This window comes from Centroberyx affinis, unplaced genomic scaffold, assembly GCF_046629955.1.
Source record: "Centroberyx affinis isolate AG114_WGS23_722 - 3 ecotype Tasmania unplaced genomic scaffold, CSIRO-AGI_Caff_v1 ptg001228l_1, whole genome shotgun sequence".
NCBI classification, from domain to species: Eukaryota; Metazoa; Chordata; class Actinopteri; order Beryciformes; family Berycidae; genus Centroberyx; species Centroberyx affinis.
This window is the reverse complement of record NW_027279741.1, coordinates 1-20,456: the sequence shown is the minus strand read 5'-3', so window position 1 is coordinate 20,456 and position 20,456 is coordinate 1. Positions and strand designations below refer to the sequence as shown.

At 41.1% G+C, this 20,456-nt stretch overlaps 3 protein-coding genes across 3 annotated transcripts in view; all 3 read left to right on the top strand.

Moving 5' to 3' along the window:
* The window catches only part of LOC139648569 (voltage-gated delayed rectifier potassium channel KCNH5-like), a gene marked incomplete at its 3' end in the record, with an annotated part of 36,256 nt that extends 16,002 nt beyond the window's left edge, over positions 1-20,254 (top strand). Inside the window, exon 6 of the mRNA XM_071524742.1 lies at positions 20,139-20,254. Within this exon, the coding sequence (XP_071380843.1) occupies positions 20,139-20,254 (116 nt within the window). The remainder of the gene's footprint in view (positions 1-20,138) is intronic.
* LOC139648570 (E3 ubiquitin-protein ligase TRIM39-like) lies at positions 4,205-6,443 on the top strand. Its single transcript, XM_071524743.1, has one exon. It carries the CDS (start codon positions 4,516-4,518, stop codon positions 5,941-5,943), a length of 1,428 nt encoding a protein of 475 aa, XP_071380844.1. The 5' UTR covers positions 4,205-4,515; the 3' UTR covers positions 5,944-6,443.
* LOC139648573 (E3 ubiquitin-protein ligase TRIM39-like) lies at positions 8,219-9,661 on the top strand. Its single transcript, XM_071524744.1, has one exon. The coding sequence runs from the start codon at positions 8,219-8,221 to the stop codon at positions 9,659-9,661; it is 1,443 nt and encodes a 480-aa protein (XP_071380845.1).
* Positions 20,255-20,456: the final 202 nt, after the last annotated feature.

The window sequence follows — 20,456 nt, the reverse complement described above, 5'->3', positions numbered from 1 at the left end:
CCATTAGGTAATTTTTTTCACAGATTGGTGTATTTTGTATATAGCCTTTTGACACAACTGACTATTTAATTGATTGAATGACTCATTTGTTTGTGTACATACACTCATCTGATGCAGTAATTAAAAAAATTTACTCTAATGGTTAAAATATAGTGAAGTACAAACATATTCAAATAAAAGTAAAATGACTGAATGAAAAAAAATACTCTAGGCAAGGCAAACTTCAATGTGCTTCACATAAAACACAAAAAATACATAATTTGTCAGGTAAAATGACATTATCAACTCATTAAATGACATTAAAAAGAAAGAAAGTAAGTTAAAATAGGCAAGTAAGGATCATAATAAAACATATAAATAAAATAGATAAATAATAATGAAAATAATCACACCTGTTACATCTACATACAGATGATTTAGCAAAAGGTCACAGAGAAAAGGAAGTCTAAAAAGTACTCGTACAGAAAAAAGCTATACTCTGATATACAGAAATGTGATTAAATAATTATAGTACTTTTTCATTCCTGCCTTGGGGAATGCAGCTATCATCTTTTCTATTTACTTTTCTATTTACTTTCAATTTATTATGTTTTCTAGTGACATTGTACACACATTTGTCTGAATTTGTGCCCTTCCGGCTGGTTTGCGCCCCTGGGTTTCCCCTACTGTTTCCTTCACTGTGTTTCTGCCATTTGTGCTTTAATAATAATATTAATGCAAGGTGCCACAGGCAGGTCAGAGGTCAGGCTGGGCTACAGAGCAGTGCGCCTGCAGCTGGTGGGGATGCAGAGGCTTGAATCTGGGTCTTCTGACTGAAGGATATTCTCTGTACTCACTACCCACCCTGCTGCTGCTGGTAGATACAGTAGTAGGCCTGCTTCCACTGGACAGAGACAGAAATAATGGGATAATAATTGGAGGAGGGGGATGATGTGACAAAGGTCCCGAGTCATACTTGAACTCACATGTTTATTAGTGCATTGTATACGCTGGGAAACCTTTCAATAGCGATTCTTTTCCCTCCTACCTTTCCTTGTTGGATGAAATCATATTTTATTATGGATTACAGCATGTGTTTTGTCACAACTGTACATTCCACTAGGTTTTTTTTTTAACTATAATCAGACTGAACTTCATTAATTTTCTCATCAAAAATGAAAATAGAAAGACATTTTTCTGGTCTTTTGATGCCTTGAAATCATTATCAATTCCAAAAATTGGTATGCTGCAAATAGGCCTAGGTATTTTTTTGATTGCCTTAATGTATACCTTATGTTACATATACAAGGTGGTGGTATGTGGTAGATGGCAAACTGGATGCTCATTGTTTTCAACTAGAGAATGACCACAAACTCTGCTAATGCTGGTGTAAAGTTCTGTCTGCCGCGCCTGCAGATAGAACTTGAAGAAAAAAGTTTAATTTTCCTGTTTCCTTATACTGTGGAGGAGGAGACAAACCCACTGTTGAAAAGTCTGGCAAATTGGAATTACTTTGTGTACGTTTGTGCACCTTTCAATAAAAATGAAGTAGTGAATAAGCAAAAGTCTTCTTCTTTGAACTGACAATTTTGGAGTCTGCAAAAGGTTTTCTCAGAGAAAAAGGTGTACTGCCAAATTTGGGTTTGACTGAGCTATTCCAGTTCCCTGAGTGGCTTCCCATTTATTTACAGAGAGAATCATATTTAAAATGATTTGCAAATGCAAATCTGCAAAATATGACCCATTAGACATTTTGAAATGAACACATTTTTTTATAATAGCAATGCACATGGAATGCTCTTGTTTATCAAAATCACCTTGGCAACAAGGAAGCACTTTGCCGTTGGGGTTGACTGACATCCCGCGACCAGACCGGAGCCAACCACTGTTTAGGCCACAGTGTGAATGCAGCGTTCGCCTGCTACGGACTGCTGTTAAACCGGCCCAGTGATTAGGGGGCTGGGAGAGGCCGTTTGAAGGGAAGGGAGATTCGCTGCTGACGGCGGTGGCAGCTGAGTTCGCTCGTGCTCCAGACCAAACTCGCTCTCAGCTCCGGCTCTGGCTGCTCCCGCGGCTCGGCACGCCACAACACGTCAACATCAGCCGAGCGGGAGAGAGATCCCGTGCTGCAAAAGATATCCATCTTAACCAGTAGTTAACAGCTGCAATGTGCAACTGTTTCACATTAAAATGACAATAAATAAATGGGATATATTAGGCTATACATTAGCGCTATGTGTCTGTCTGTGATCCTTTAGGCCCCTTGTTTGCCTGAAATTGGCTTTTCAATGACATTTTGGGTCGTATACCATCTCCTGTGGGCGTGTCTTATGGGCGTGGCCTGCGGTGAGCCGGTTGTGTCTATCAAGGTGAGGCTAGCGGCTGCAGAGCAGGAAGTCACAGCAAGAACAACAGTGGAGGAAGGCAGGAAGAAAAGAAAGAACAGCGAAGCTAAACCTTAAGAAACATGGTGAACAAAACTGGCAGATCTGGTGCGTTCTCCGTCTGCTTCTTCAATGCCTGTCAAGGCTTTACGGATACAAGAACAGTACTAAATGATGTTTTGGGGTAAATTTGAATGGGCTATATTAATAATAATAATAATAATAATAATAATAGGCTTCATTTATAAATCACCTTTGAAAATAGAAGTTATAAAGTGCTTAATGAACAGGCAATAAGAAGAAACACGGCTAAAAACAACAGTATAACCAATTAACAAGGATATTTTGTGTGTACAGCAGAGAAAAATATGGCTGCAATTAGGGTGCAGACATATTATCAGCCCAATTCTTTATGAATTTTGCAGACAATGGCCCAATTTGCAAGCCTCAGGGGGGACAGGAAGCAATGGGGCTTATGGGAAAAGTAGTCTTAATGTGGAGAAACACTAGCACTGACAATACTAGTGGTGTGAGATTGAGGAGACCAACCATCGCCACTCATTTGTTTACAATAATTATACCCAGTTAGCACTGTTCATTTGATAATGATATATAGATTTTTAAAAATGATACACAGAGCAACTTAAAAACATACTAGTACTCTGTTTAAGTCAGGACCCAGACCAATTAAATGTCTCTAAGCCCATTCAAACTACTGGTTCTCTTATCATGTGGAAACCCAGCAGAAGTCTCCAGTGTAGCCGAGCTACAAGGCAGAAATGATTTAACAATATGAAAGAATTAAGCTCTCAGGATTATCATCGTTGTGTTCTGGATTTAGGAATACAAAGTTGCACAGTTCATTCCCAAGATGCTGTATATTCATTTTGGAAAAACAGATAACTATCATTACCGTTTGTTCATTATTCAGTATATCGACATCTCTTAGATCGTCTACAGATCTCTTGGATATCTCATTTTGGATTCAAACTCTTTAAATCCAAATCAAACACTAGTGTCTGGAGCCTCTATCAGACTACAATACCCAGTGAGCAATGAGAGAGCAACGCTGTGGAATGAAACCCAGCTCTGGTCTATTACAGTAAACAGCTGAGCATTTAGGAGAAATGGTCTGACAAAGCTCCGTCCCTTACCTGACTCCCACAACATAGCGATCCGGGCGATAACAGCCTACATGACTGGTTTTACTGCATGTCAACAAGTTGTTGAACATTCTTTTGAAAATATGTTTTTTCCCCACCATGTCCCTCCTCCAAAAGCTCATCACTCCAGTTGCAGCAATCGCCGACGCCACCCATTTATTTTTTTATAATTTTTTTTATATCATAACTCGGTGTTCCCCTCTCCTGGAGCATACCACTCTATTTCACCACACCCATCCATTTTATACAGAGATCATTAGTGAGAAAAATATAGTCTAATAAAGAAATCAAGTATATGAGATGAAAATAAATTAGGTAACAGTAAATAATATAAAAACTGCCTAATAAACCTTAAACTCTCAAGTTAAAAACTTGCCATGAGACGGTGGAGTGTTTTTTTCCCTCTCAAGACGCACTTAGGTTTCTAGGACCAGTCAGAGGCGTTGTTAAGAAGTTAAGATGCTCTTCAGAAACACCTCACTAACTAAAGAGCCTTCGTAAGATGGATACTACGATCAACTTAGCCTTAAGATGGGAAACAAGGCCCTGGTCTATTACAGTAAACAGCTGAGCATTTAGGAGAAATGGCCTGACAAAGCTCCGCCCTTTACCTGACTTACCTGAGACAAACCGGGAAACGGAGGTTGATATTTTTCCACTCCTCACTTAGAAGAGACACACTCAGAGAGACAGACGATAAGATTCTCCTCCACACCAAACCCACGACTTCCACTGAGGGAGGACAGCTACAGGAGGGAATACTGGGAATACTGGAATACTGGAATACTGGAATACTGGGAATACTGGAATACTGGAATACTGCCACTTCAACCTGCTGCTGACTTCACACACTGAATGGGAGTTTAGGGAGAAACACGACTCAGTGAAAGTAAATTTCAGGGAACTTTCTAGAGGAGGGAGTGGTGCCACGACTGAATTCCTGTTTGAGCGGTCTGCCTGGTGAGTTTTGAGCTTCATTCAGAGAAAAAATGGCTTCCAGATCAGAGGAGGATCTCTCCTGTCCTGTCTGCCATGACATCTTTAAAGATCCTGTCCTCCTGTCATGTAGCCACAGCTTCTGTAAAGCCTGTCTGCAGAGCTGGTGGACAGAGAAACAAATACATGATTGTCCAGTTTGTAAGACAATATCTTTACAGAGTGATCCACCTCATAACTTGGCGTTGAAGAACCTGTGTGAGGCTTTCTTACTGGAGAGAGATCAGAGAGCTTCAGCAGGATCTGAGCTTCTCTGCAGTCTGCACTCTGAGAAACTCAAGCTCTTCTGTCTGGACCATCAGCAGCCAGTGTGTCTTGTCTGTCTGCATTCAGAAACACACACTGACCACAGAATCAGACCCATCGATGAAGCTGCACGGGATCACAAGGAGGAACTCCAGAAATCACTGAAGCCCTTGCAGGAGAAATTGAAGGTCTTTAATAAAGTTAAAGGAAACTGTGATCAAACAGCGGAACACATTAAGGTCCAGGCCCAACGCACAGAGAGGCAGATTAAGGAGCAGTTTAAGAAACTTCACCAGTTTCTCCAAGAGGAAGAGGAGGCCAGGATCGCTGCACTGGGGAAGGAAGAGAAGCAGAAGAGTCACATAATGAAGAGGAAGAATGAGGGTCTGAGCAGAGAGATAGCAGCTCTTTCAGACACAGTCAGAGCCATAGAGAAGGAGCTGAGAGCTGAAGACGTCTCGTTCCTGCAGAACTACAAGGCTACAGTGGAAAGAGTCCAGCGCCCCCTGCTGGAGGATCCACAGCTGGTCTCAGGAGCTCTGATAGACGAGGCCAAACACCTGGGCAACCTGAGCTTCACAGTCTGGGACAAGATGAAGGAGATGGTCTCCTACTCTCCTGTGATTCTGGACCCCAACACTGCCTATCCAGGACTCATCCTGTCTGAAGAGCTGACCAGTATGAGATGTGGACAGATCCAGCAGCTTCCTAAAAACCCAGAGAGGTTTGATCACTGCGACTCTGTCCTCTGGTTTTACTCCTGCTGTGTCCTGGGCTCTGAGGGCTTTAACTCAGGAACTCACAGCTGGGATGTTGAGGTTGGAGACAATAAAGTCTGGAGACTGGGTGTAGTAGCAGAGTCTGTCCAGAGGAAGGGAGTCATACGGTTTGGATTATGGGGAATAGAGTTCCGTGATGATAAATACAGAGTACGTTCCCCACCAGATCCAACCACTGTTCTCCCAGTGAGGAAGAAGCCCCAGAGGATCAGACTGCATCTGGACTGGAACAAAGGAACGCTGTCATTCTCTGATCCTGATACTAACACACACATACACACCTTCACACACACTTTCACTAACAGGCTGTTTCCATACTTTAACACTTGGGATATTCTGAATACTCTGAAGATTTTACCAGTGAAGATCTCTGTAATAGTGGAACAGCACAGTTAGAGATGATGATGATGATGATGATGATGATGATGATGATGATGATGGTGGTGGTGATGGAAATAGTGATGATGATGATGATGCTCAGAATGATGAAGATGTTGATGATGTTGGTGATGGAGATAGGGATTATCATGATGATGATGATGCTCATAATGATGAAGATGATGAGGTCATGTACATAAACCATGCATTTCTGTAAGGGGAATGCCACACATTTTAAGGATTCATTAGATAAACATTATATATTCTTATTTCTGAGACATCCGATCTGTATATCAGTGAATATAATCAACTCTCTAATCTGTAATGTCATCAAGATGTGCCCATCTTGTCCTGATGATGATATAGCTGTCATGATGATGTGGATGACATCCATAACAACAGCAAATAACAAAACTATTAAAACATCAACAATATCAAAACAAAGTAAAAACATGAAAGGAAATCTCAAAGTTGTAAATAGATAATTGAAGGCAAATACTGCCAAAATTATTTGTTTTAAATATTAAAAATGTTTTATTCTCCATCTTATTTTACATTAATTATGGGATTCTATCCCTGTTTTTATGCTCATCCTATGTCTATTTTCATGTGAAGATGCATTCTATGTATTCTATTCTCCTCTTTATCTTATTTTCACTATTATTATCAAGTTTTATGTGAAGCACTTGGTGCATGTAATTTCTTTGTTGTAAAGCACTTTGAGCTGCATTTCTTGTATGAAAGGTGCTATACAAATAAAGTTTATTATTATTATCATTACTATTATTTAAAAGCAATTCTATATATATATTAGTCAAATGAGCAGTGCTACCTTTGTATAATTATTGTAAACAAACGAGTCCATGGTGGAGAGGATTGGTCTCCTCAATCTCACATCAGTAGTATTATTAGTGCTAGTGTTTCTCCACATTAACACTACATTTCCCATGAGCCCTGTTGTCTCCACCCCCCCACCCCCCAAGTCCCAGTCTATCTTCCAACCAGTAGTTTTAAGTCTCTTTGGTAACGACTTGGTACGTGTTACACTACTATATTAATCTACACATGTATGTTTAGAGAATATAGTGCCGTGGAGACCAGGCATTGTATGGTTGACAAGTATAATTGAATAAAGCAGCACAAAATCCTATCATGATGTCATCTGGCTCTGTCAAGCTATCCAGGAGCATTTTACTAAAGATAATATAAGCTAAGACACGACCAAACACATAACATCATGACAACACAGTTAGGCTAATAGTTCCACACAATTTTATTCATGACATGCTGAAGTCTCTCAGTGGTTTCTTTTCGGGAGACCAGTAAAAAGTGCGTTACAGTAATCGAGTCGGCTTGAAATAAAGGCATGAATCAGTTTTTCAGCATCTTTTTGATTTATAAATGGTCGTACTTTAGCTATGTGAAGTTTAGACTTGAAGCTTAGATCTGAATCTAGCATAACTCCAAGATTTGTAACCTCAGATTTAATCCAGGGAGTCAGTTTTCCCAGATTATTAAACAGCATTTCTCTTTTTGTTTTAGGGCCGACTAGTAGGATTTCAGTTTTTGCTCATCCATTTATTTACCAATTAACTGTCTCCAAGCCCATTCAAACTACTGGTTCTCTTATCATGTGGAAACCCAGCAGAAGTCTCAGTGCAGCCGACCTCACAAGGCAGAAATGACTTCACAATATGACTTTAAAGAATTAAACTCTTAGGATTATCATCGTTGTGTTCTGGATTTAGAAATACAAATGCACAGCTAATTTCCAAGATGCTGTATATTCATTTTGGAAAAATAGAAAACTATCATTACGGTTTGCTCATCATTCAATATATCAACATCTGTTCATCATTCAATATATCGACATCGCTGAGATCATCATCTTAGATCATTTTGGACTTGTGTTTATTATCTTTTTATTATCTTTTATTATCTTTGAACTCTGGTCTATTACAGTAAGCAGCTTAGCATTTAGGAGAAATGGCCTGACAAAGCAAAACAGAGGTTGTTATTCTTCCACTCCTCACTTAGAAGAGACACACGCTCAGAAAGACAGACGATAAGATTCACCTCCAGACCAGACCCAAACAGCTACAGGAGGGAATACTGGAATACTGGAATACCACTTCAACCTGCTGCTGCTGAATGGGAGTTTTAGAAGAAACACGACTCAGTGCAAGTAAATTTCAGGGAGCTTTCTAGAGGAGGGAGTGGTGCCACGACTGACTGACTGAATTCCTGTTTGAGCGGTCTGCCTGGTGAGTTTTGAGCTTCACTCAGAGAAAAAATGGCTTCCAGATCAGAGGAAGATTTCTCCTGTCCTGTCTGCCATGACATCTTTAAAGATCCTGTCCTCCTGTCATGTAGCCACAGCTTATGTAAAGCCTGTCTGCAGAGCTGGTGGACAGAGAAACAAATACACGAGTGTCCAGTTTGTAAGAGAATATCTTCTTCTTATCCAGCTCATAACTTAGCGTTGAAGAACCTGTGTGAGGCTTTCTTACTGGAGAGAGATCAGAGAGCTTCAGCAGGATCTGAGCTTCTCTGCAGTCTGCACTCTGAGAAACTCAAGCTGTTCTGTCTGGACCATCAGCAGCCAGTGTGTGTTGTCTGTCTGCATTCAGAAACACACACTGACCACAGAATCAGACCCATCGATGAAGCTGCACGGGATCACAAGGAGGAACTCCAGAAATCACTGAAGCCCTTACAGGAGAAATTGAAGGTCTTTAATAAAGTTAAAGGAAACTGTGATCAAACAGCGGAACACATTAAGGTCCAGGCCCGACGCACAGAGAGGCAGATTAAGGAGGAGTTTAAGAAGCTTCACCAGTTTCTCCATGAGGAAGAGGAGGCCAGGATCGCTGCACTGGGGAAGGAAGAGAAGCAGAAGAGTCAGATAATGAAGAGGAAGACTGAGGGTCTGAGCAGAGAGATAGCAGCTCTTTCAGACACAGTCAGAGCCATAGAGAAGGAGCTGAGAGCTGAAGACATCTCATTCCTGCAGAACTACAAGGCTACAGTGGAAAGAGTCCAGCGCCCCCTGCTGGATGATCCACAGCTGGTCTCAGGAGCTCTGATAGACGAGGCCAAACACCTGGGCAACCTGAGCTTCACAGTGTGGGACAAGATGAAGGAGATGATCTGCTACACTCCTGTGATTCTGGACCCAAACACTGCCCATCCAGAACTCATCCTGTCTGAAGATCTGACCAGTGTGAGACGTGGAGAGAGACAGGAGCGTCCTGAAAACCCAGAGAGGTTTGATAGCTGCTACTTTGTCTTCTGGTTTCACTCCTACTGGTCTGTCCTGGGCTCTGAGGGCTTCAACTCAGGAACTCACAGCTGGGATGTTGAGGTTGGAGACAATACATACTGGTTCCTGGGTGTGGCAGCAGAGTCTGTCCAGAGGAAGGGAGTCATACGGTCTGGATTATGGGGAATAGAGTTCTGTGGTGATAAATACAGAACACATTCCCCACCAGGTCTACATACTGTTCCTCTTCCTCATACTGTACCGTTCCTCCCAGTGAGGAAGAAGCCCCAGAGGATCAGAGTGCATCTGGACTGGAACAGAGGAAAGCTCTCATTCTCTGATCCTGATACTAACACACACATACACACCTTCACACACACTTTCACTGACAGGATGTTTCCACACTTTAACACTAGGGATACTCTGACGATTTTACCAGTGAAGGTTTCTGTAACAGTGGAACAGCACAGTTAGAAATGATGATGATGATGATGGTGATGGTTATGATGATGGTTGTGGTGGTGATGATGGAGGTAGTGGTGGTGATGATGCTCATAATGATGATGGTGATGATGAAGATGATGATGGAGATAGGGATTATCATGATGATGATGATGCTCACAGTGATGAAGATGATGAGGTCATGTACACAAACCATTCATTTTTGTAAGGGGAATGCCTCTCATTATAAGGATTCATTAGATAAGCATTATATTTCCGTTCTTATTTCTAGGAGATCCGATCACACATATTTCTCACATATAGATCAGTGAATATAATCAACTCTCGAATCTGTGATGTCATCAAGATGTTCCCATGTTGTCGTGATGATGATGATGCAGTTGTCATGATGATGTGGATAACATCCATAACAAGCAACAGAAAACAACAAAAATATGAAAACATCAGCAATATAAAAAGAATGTAAAAACATTAAATGAAATCTCAAAGTGCTAATTAGATCATCGAAGTAAGATACTGCCAAAGTCATTTGTTTTAAATATATCTACCTTCTAATTGTGATTAATAAAATTGTTTGGAACTATTAGCCTAACTACTGTGTTGTCATGTCAGTGTCTTTCTGGTGGGAAAAGTCAAATCTGCAGAAAATGGAAATTCACATTCTTTCCAGCCTTGCTTTGTGCGGAAGCATATTGCATTCACCGAAGAAAAAGAAATCAGAATCAGAGATGGTTTCTCATAATTATGAGAAAACTATGTCGTAATTATGCGATCTTTATCTTGTAATTATAAGAGCCTTTTCTCGTAATTATGAGATACGAGAAACCACCTCTGATTTTTTTTAATTTTTTTTTTAGATGCGTTAAGATAGCTCAAATTACCAGAAAGCAAGACTTCCGGTTTGGGCGTTTAGCCTTCAAAATAAAGACGTGAGAGTTTAAACATGTAGAAATACTGTTTTAAACCAATTACTTTGTATCTAATCGTCAAATTTAATAAGTGAGCACCCATATTCATGTTTGATGTCATAATAACAAGGAAAAATGCCATAATATGTGCCATTTTTAACTAGAAACGCTGAATATATTACACTTTCTGACATTTTCGGACTAAATTGGACACTGTACAGTTTACTTTTCATTGTAACTGCATAAGTTATTTGTCAGAACACTCCTGCAGACCTGAACTTTCAATACACTAACATTTAGGCCCAAGCTGTTTAAGAAAAGTCATGGAAGGCCCTCAAAGTCAGTCATACTGTAAAATTGTGACATTTGTAGAATAAAGTGTCACATACCTTACTTCTCCATCAGAAGGGTGAAGATTTCCCAGAAAGTTTCATTCTGCCCTGCTTATATAACCAAATCAACTATGCTGTATCAATATCATTGTATTTTTTACAGTGTAAAAAAGACTAGACTTGAGACTATTGTTTGTGTTTCAAATGTGTGTCTTAGACACTTTATTCTACAGATGTCACAGTTTTACAGTATCAGTCATATCAGTCATTAAACACTTGAGCATAAATGTTACTGTGTAGTGAAAGTTTGGGTCCGCAGGAGAGTTTTGACATAGAACTTGTGAAGTTACAATGAAAGGTAAACTGTACAGTGTCTAATTTAGTCAGAAAATGTCAGAAAGTGTAATTTATGCAGCATTCTAGTTAACAAGACTAGGTCAAAACCTAGTATATGGCTGGACCGTGTATGAGTGTGCCACGTGCCACGGCCGACCAATGGTGTCACTAACTCCGCTGTAGACTGTTAATACAGAATAATAGTCCATACATCCATACTGCTCTCCGTTCCAGCGCGCCCCGTCTCCTTTCTCCGCCGCGCCCACGGCCCGCATTGATCCTCCCGATCCAAGCGCCAGGCGTTCCAGTACCCATCGGTGCCGAAAACGCTGTTTGCCGGACACCCGTTGATGCATCGTCATCGGGACCCCCGCCGAAATCTCGGCCGGATCACCGGGAACAAATCGGCGCCCAGCTAGCGGCACTGGCCGGAACCGTGGCCCCGGGAAACTTCGGGAAGGTCGGAAATAAGCCCTCGGCGTGATGAAACCTCCATGCTTGTTTGTGTCTCTCTCTCCCCTGACAGAACAGAGGGGCTTCAGGTGGACCGAGCTCGCGCATATGCATCGAAATAAACGGTGATATGATATAATTGTATAGATTCTACTTTAGCTTCAGCTTACATGCATGATATTGCTCAGCCTGCTTACTGTGTGGGAAAAACAGGCTCCTGATCTTAGCGGAGAAAACGAAACTTAAATTTCTGGCTCTTTGATCCTATGATGTGCCACGTGCCACGGCCGACCAATGGTGTAACTTGATCACTCAGTCAGTCAGTCAGTCAGTCAGTCACTCAGTCAGTGACAGATATTCACGTTTGTAGGGCTGGCCCCACTGTTGCGGTCCAGCCAAAAATGTCACAACGGGGCTGATGGGAAATGTAGTCTTAATGTGGAGAAACACTAGAACTAATAATACCCCTGGTGTTAGATAGAGACTACCAGTCAACTCCACCATGGACTCATTTGTTTACAATAATTATACCAAGTTAGCACTGTTCATTTGATAATGATATATAGATTTTTAAAAATGATACACAGAGCAAGTTTAAAACATACTAGTACTCTGGTTAAATCAGGACCCAAACCAATTAAATGTCTCCAAGGCCATTCAAACTACTGGTTCTCTTATCATGTGGAAACCCAGCAGAAGTCACAGTGCAGCTGATCTCACAAGGCAGAAATTACTTAACAATATGACTTTAAAGAATTAAACTCTTAGGATTATCATTGTTGTGTTCTGGATTTAGGAATACAAATGCACAGCTCATTTCCAAGATGCTGTATATTCATTTTGGAAAAATAGAAAACTATCATTACCGTTTGTTCATCATTCAATATATTGATCGTCTCTTTGATATCTCATTTTGGATTCAAACTCTTTAAATCCAAATCAAACAGTTGTTGTCTGGAGCCTTTATCAGACTACAATACCCAGTGAGCAATGAGAATGAAACTCAGCTCTGGTCTGTTACAGTAAACAGCTGAGCATTTAGGAGAAATGGTCTGACAAAGCTCCGCCCCTTACCTGACTCACCCGAGGCAAACCAGAAAACAGAAGTTGTATTTTTCCACTCCTCACTGAGAAGAGACACACACACCGAGAGACAGACGATAAGATTCACCTCCAGACCAAACCCACAACTTCCACTGAGGGGGGAGAGCTACAGGAGGAGATACTGGGAATACTGGGAATACTGGAATACTGGAATACTGCCACTTCAACCTGCTGCTGACTCCACACACTGAATGGGAATTTTAGAAGAAATACAACTCTGTGAAAGTACATTTCGGGAAACTTTCTAGTGTGCCACAATTGACTGAGTCACTTCTTGTTTGAGCGGTCTGCCTGGTGAGTTTTGAGCTTCACTCAGAGAGAAAATGGCTTCCAGATCAGAGGAGGATCTCTCCTGTCCCGTCTGCCATGACATCTTTAAAGATCCTGTCCTCCTGTCATGTAGCCACAGCTTCTGTAAAGCCTGTCTGCAGGAATGGTGGACAGAGAAACAAATACACGACTGTCCAGTTTGTAAGACAATATCTTTACAGAGTGATCCACCTCATAACTTGGTGTTGAAAAACCTGTGTGAGGCTTTCTTACTGGAGAGAGATCAGAGAGCTTCAGCAGGATCTGAGCTTCTCTGCAGTCTGCACTCTGAGCAACTCAAGCTCTTCTGTCTGGACCATCAGCAGCCAGTGTGTGTTGTCTGTCGAGATTCAGAAACACACACTGACCACAGAATCAGACCCATCGATGAAGCCGCACGGGATCACAAGGAAGAACTCCAGAAATCACTGATGCCCTTACAGAGGAAACTGTGGCACTTTAATAAAGTCAAAGGAGACTGTGATCGAATAGCAAAGCACATTAAGGTCCAGGCCCGACGGACACATAGGCAGATTAAGGCGGAGTTTAAGAAGCTTCATCAGTTTCTCCAAAAGGCAGAGAAGGCCAGGTTGGCTGCACTGAGGGAGGAAGAGAACCAGAAGAGTCAGACGATGAAGGAGAAGATTGAGGGTCTAAGCAGAGAGATAGCAGCTCTTTCAGACACAGTCAGAGCCATAGAGGAGCAGCTGAGAGCTGAAGATGTCTCGTTCCTGCAGAACTACAAGACTACAGTGGAAAGAGTCCAGCGCCCCCTGCTGGATGATCCACAGCTGGTCTCAGGAGCTCTGATAGACGAGGCCAAACACCTGGGCAACCTGAGCTTCACAGTGTGGGACAAGATGAAGGAGATGGTCTCCTACACTCCTGTGATTCTGGACCCCAACACTGCCAATACAAGACTCATCCTGTCTGAAGATCTGACCAGTGTGAGATGGGGAGTGAGACAGCAGCTTCCTGAAAACCCAGAGAGGTTTTATCACTGTTTCCCCTGGTTTTGCTCCAACTACTCTGTCCTGGGCTCTGAGGGCTTTAACTCAGGGACTCACAGCTGGGATGTTGAGGTTGAATACAATCCTGTCTGGTTCCTGGGTGTGGTAGCAGAACCTGTCCAGAGAAAGGGAGCCATACTGTCTGGATTATGGGGAATAGAGGATTATTTTGGTAAATACACAGTACGTTCCCCATCAGATCCATATACTATTCTCCCAGTTACGGAGACGCCTAAGAGGATCAGACTTTATCTGGACTGGAACAGAGGAAAGCTCTCATTCTCTGATCCTGACACTGACACACACATACACACCTTCACACACACTTTCACTGACAGGCTGTTTCCATACTTTGGCACTGAGAGGTCTCTGAAGGTTTTACCAGTGAAGGTTTCTGTAACAGTGGAACAGCCCAGAGATGATGATGATGATTATGATAGTGATGGAGATTGGGATTATCATGATGATGATTATTATGATGATGCTGTTCATAATGATGATGATGATGATGATGATGATGATGCCTATAATGATTAAAATGATAATGTTGATGCCCATAGTGATGAAGATGATGATGATCCTGATGATGGTGATGAAGATAGGCATTAGCATAATCATGATGATGATGCTCATAATGATGAAGATGATAAGGTCATGTACACATTTCTGTAAGAATGGTATAATTTTAAGGATTCTTTAGATAAACATTATATATCCATTATTGTTATTTCTAGGACAGTCTGATCTATAGATCAGTAAGTATAATCAACTCTCTAATCTGTTATATAAATTTATCTGCTGGCTTAATGACTCTGTAAATTAAATTATCTTGGTTTTGCTAATAAGGTTTAGTACTATACTTTACCAATCCCAGCTGTGGAGACATTGATACAGTTGTCTCTTTGTAAGACATTAATATATATTTTAAACAATGATCTTTTATTGATCCTTTGTATGTAATTCATTGTATGTTATGTGTCCTCAAGATGTTCCCATGTTGTCCTGATGATGATGATGATGTAGCTCTTATGATAAGTAGATGACATCCATAATAACAGCAGAAAGCAACAATAGAAAGACAATGTAAAAATATAAAAGGAAAACTCAAAGTGCTAAAAATATAATTAAAGCCAAATAAACCACAATAAAGAAACAAATCTAAATCATATCAAACAAACAAAAAGGGGAAAAATAATAACTTTTGAAATAATCTTTAATAGAAAAAATATTCAAATAAATACAAATTGTTTTTCAGTACCTCAAAGTAGACCAGCTCTACTTTGCTAAACTGAATTTTCTCTAAATTTAGGCAGGTAAAACTTAATCTTGTCTTATTTGGTTTTTCATCTGAAGTGTGAAATGTATTTTATCTTCCTATATTCTGGTTCTTAGAGTTTCTCTCCACTGTAACTAGTTTCTTTGTAGCTAAATCATTTAAACTCCACAGTCACATCAATCATTTTGTATGTTTCACTTTATTTAAAATGTGGAGATTTTTGGATTCTTGGACTTTATGTAATGTTGGTGATTTAGGAATTTAAGCTTTCCCTACTGTTGTACTCATTCACTCTGCATATGAAAATCTGCTGAATTCTCAAAATGTAAAATGTAAATTACTGATTATATGTGTGAGTACTGGAATATTTTATCTACTGTGATTATTAGGGGCCCAAGCATATGGTGCTAGGAAATATTGTATTTGTTAAGATTCTTCTTCTTCTTCTTCTTCTCTTCTTCTTCTTCTTCTCCTCTAAAAATATCTGGAGCTAAAATCTCAGTCTTTCATTAAAGCTAGAGCTTCAAAACTTGTTATGTATTCAAGAGGCACAACTCAACACCATTTCCTTGAATATGACAATAACTCGTCCACAGAGAGCGAGGTTTCTATCCTCGAGTCTCAGATCAGATCAGAGAACGCTCCTATTATAAAAAGGCTTCAGGGTGCAAAGGTGCCAGCCTGGGTGGATTAGCCTTCAAGTTGAATCCTGCAATTTGTATTTTCAGTCATGATGAAGGGGGTTATTTGCTTGTGCAGCGCTCTTTTCGAGGGTGTGTTTGTGCCAAAAGTTGATTTGCATAAATGTCTTAGTGGAAGACAAAAGTTCAGCGCTCTTGAGGTACAAAAAAAACCAAAACATGCAGATTCAATTAATTCAACCAAACATCTGTAACAGGATTGATAACCCCAATGACATACCTGGTCTCTCCCTCTCTTTCCTTTCCTTTCCTTTCCTTTCCTTTCCTTTCCTTTCCTGTCCTGTCCTGTCCTGTCCTGTCCTTTCCTTCTCATTCTCCTTTACTTTCCTTTCCTTCTCCTCTCCTCTTCTCCTCTCATTTCCTTCTCCTCTTCTCCTCTCCCCTCCTCTCCTCTGTTCCTCTCCTCTCCTCTCCTCCTCTCCTCTGTTCCTCTCCTCTTTTCCTCTGTTCCTCTCCTCCTCTCCTCTCCTCTCCTCTCCTCCTCTCCTCTCCTCTCCTGGTTTGTAAGTCTCACCCTGAATAGTAGAAGTGGGTAGTTACATCAGATGCTGAGTACTGGTAAATGTTAAATGACTTGTAAATTTTTGCAGTGGACATGTGCTGATCAGGTGTTGTGCACATGTCCGTCTCCATGTTGTGTCTGTCTGCAGTCAGGTGTGGATCTCCCTCAGTGTGAAACTGCTGATCAAAATCTCATTTTAGAATTCACTTTGGTGGTGCGTGCACCAGTTCTGCTCCCCTGCTATTTTTAGCTCTCGCCTTATTTTATTTTATTTTTTTTTATTCCCACTTCCATTGTGTTCCAGTCTAGTAAATCACACAGTGCGGGGAACCATTGCACAGCGTTACCAGTAACTAGGGAAAGACCTCAGTCTCTTGTCTCATCTATGTGTTCTGCCTTTTTCCCGTCTGTGCTGTATGTGAGCTCCTGTTGTGTACGCTGTGAAACTGTAAGCTGTCAGTGTGTCTCTATATGAATGCCACTGTACTTTACGATTAAAGTGATTCTGATTCTGATAATGCATCAGTCTGCTTTCTGCGGCCAAGTTTGGCTGTTACAGCACGGGATATTATTGTATGGTGCTTCTCTGCCACTGTATAATGCATGCACAGTGTGGATTGAATTACTATAAGTCTTCCTCGAGGAGAGGAGGTTAATGGACAATCACCTCTTTGGCTAAGAGCTCCCTTGTCTATTTGTATCTATGCTTTTCCACAGCTGAGAATATTACTTAGCAGTATACAAGCACCATTGCAGCAATCTTCCTCCAGGGAAGAAGTTGAAAATCACTACTTTGGCTAAGATCGACCCCGGGCTTATTTGTATCTGTCGTTGTCCACGGCCACGGCTACGCTAGCAGCATGTAGAATATCACTATATAGAGCCGCTCTGCTACTGAGGATGTACAATAAGTTACATAACCTCCACTACAACAGTCCTCCTTGAGGGGAGATGGGTAATTGAGAATCACTGCTGTGAATGAGCCTGGCGTTGTGTTGATACTCCATCCTGTACGGGTCCCTGCCTGTACAGTATCGTATTTGTGGTAAATGTTGAATTCACCTCCATTTGAGGCGGGAGTGAAAGGGGGATTTCATGTGCGGCTGGAAGCCCGAGGGTTAAAAGCTATTTCACAGTCTACTTTTTGTTTGTAATGGCCCCTTCAAAGGGGCCGGGTCGATCGCGGTGCGTGACTGTATGTGGTGCGTCTTTGTTGTGCTGCTCTTTGCCCTTTCAAACATTTGTTATTTTTAGAACAGTACAGTAAAAGTAGCCTCAGAAACTGGGTTCCCTCTCATTCGGTGGCGGTGAGGCCGGCACCATGGCAGGAAAAATCACCACTGCTGGAGAAAATGAGAATTTAAATTGATGTGTATTATTTCAACAAATTTCCTACGGAAACACAAGGAAGTATAACTGTTTATATCATGATAAAGTATCAAAAGAACAATGCTTTTTGCACTGCAAACTGCACTAGAACCATAACTTTGGACCAAAACAAGGATGGATGAGAAGCCAAAACTAAAATTACCCTCCAAGCACCACTGCTAAAAGAAAATCACAGAGGAAACACTGGGTTGGGCAGAAGAGTATTATAGTCATTCTTCATCATGTTTCCTGTGTGTTTTCACTGCATGGTGACGGTAAACTTTATAATAAAATTTATTTGTGTAGCACTTTTCAAAACAGCCTTATAAAGTGCTTAAGAGCCACTAAAACAAGACGAAATGCCAAACATGAATTAAGTTTAAAAGGAAGAAGGAGAAGAAAATGGGCAAATACACAAACACTGAACAGGAAAACAGGATGCAGAATACAGAATATACACAGAATATAAAAGGTAAAAAAAACAACTTCATAGAAGCCTGCCTATAAAAATCTGTTGTTATTTTCTTAGGTTTTAAGAAGTAATTTCAATGAATTTGCCAACCTGAGCTCCTCAGGCTGTGATCCATTAAATTCAAAAATGAATTTTTGAATCGAAAGGAAATGAACGCTTAGCACTGCCTGGTTTTGTTTCTTTTATAAAGCATTATTTTATATTAGAAGGTATTATAACAAATAGACAGGGAACAGCTAAAGTGGTGGTAGAAAATGGTAGAAAATGGACCAAGTTTATCAGAATGATGATAATTTTAGGGTTAGGGTGTCAAATAGCAGCAGTTTACATGCAGAGACGCTATTTTCATTAAAGTATGAAATGTGATTTATTCTGCGTTGACATCATATCGGATTTACCGTAAATATGATCTGCCGACTGGGAAAAAACGTTCACGTCAGCCCTCTAGTGGTGATTGCAAGTAGGACCTGGGGGAATTTTTTCTAGTCTCCGATATCTCCGACTGGGAGTCACAAAACGCAGAAGTGCGTCAACACAGGGGACAAACATGGCAGCAGATCCACCAGATCTGAAGAAGCTAAAAGAAAAAGAAGTCAGTCATCTTATTTTTTAGTATGCGGTGAACATGCCTACCTTGCTCCTCGAGGTCTTTCCGAAGAAGATACGATCGGTTGTAAAATAAATTATGATAAGCGCCACAGTAATTGACCTTTTGATTGCCATCTTGGATGTGGGCGTTCCACTGAGTTAAACATGTGAACGTTTATAGCACGTTGTATAACGTTATAGCAATGAGATGTCATTGTGTTCTTTTGCTTCTTCCAACATCCTGGTCTGGTTTTCTAAAATTATTTCTTAAAATGCAAATGACGAGCTCTGTGCAGGATAGAGATAAACGTGTTTCATCTCGTAATCTGAGTTTCAGTATTTGTGCTTATTTCATGGTATTTTTTGTGACTTTGTTAGACATCAACATGGCATTAAACCCAGTCATTCTGGGTAAAGGTTGATCTCTTTAAAGGTCCCATCTGGTGTAAAGCAGGACTCCCCTTGCCTCTGTGATGATAAAGGAGTTGGATGGTCTATCTAAACATGGTGAAAGTATCAAAACGCACGGTCGCCAACTAAATCCACACAATCCATATTAGTGCAGCGAGCCTCTAAACGAGCCGTTTGGACTTCCGTAACTTTGTGGCGTCACAAAGGTTCGCTCATTATCATTTTTGTAAGAAATAATAGACTAACAAAGTGTTTTTTTCAAAGCGGTTGAGCGGTTGTCATCGTTTATTACCGGAGAGTTTTCCCTACCTGTAGCCGCCGGGCCGCGGCGTCTCACGTTTCACTCTTGAAACGGTTAGCCAATCGGAACAGAGGGGTCGTTAATATTAATGAGCCTTAAAGACACAGCGACAGAAACAGTCTGTTCTTGGTAAGGCTCAGAGAGATGCTGGAAAATGAACGTGTAAAAATGGTTGAGAGTGTTTTTGGCACATGACACCACACACACAGCTTTGAATGGACCTCAAGACACAAAATAAAACACTGGAGAGTGGAGGATATGGGACCTTTAACCATTCAGCCACCCTGTCGCCCCAAATCTGTATGTATTGCTCTCACCAGCTGAGCTTACTGGACTTGATCATGTTTCCGTGGGTTATGAAGTGTTTCTTGGTGTGAGGAGTCGGCTCTAAGCTGTGCTGAATATTTTGTTCCTGCAGGATGGACCAAGTTTGCGCGGCTGACCCGGGCGCTCACCAACAACCGCAACACGCTGCAGCAGCTGGCGCCCATGAGCAAGCATGAAGTCACCCATAAACAGTCCCGACTGGCCGAGGTAGGCACGCACACACACACACACACACACACACACACACACACACACTCTCTTCAAATATGCCACCTTAGCAACTCTCTGCTCTTAATATTATTTCCGCACAAATAAACCCACATATAAAGCATTTATTGCCACATCTTAGCCATTTTATAGTATATACTTCCTGGCTAATTACCTACCGGCCAACACACACATACACAAA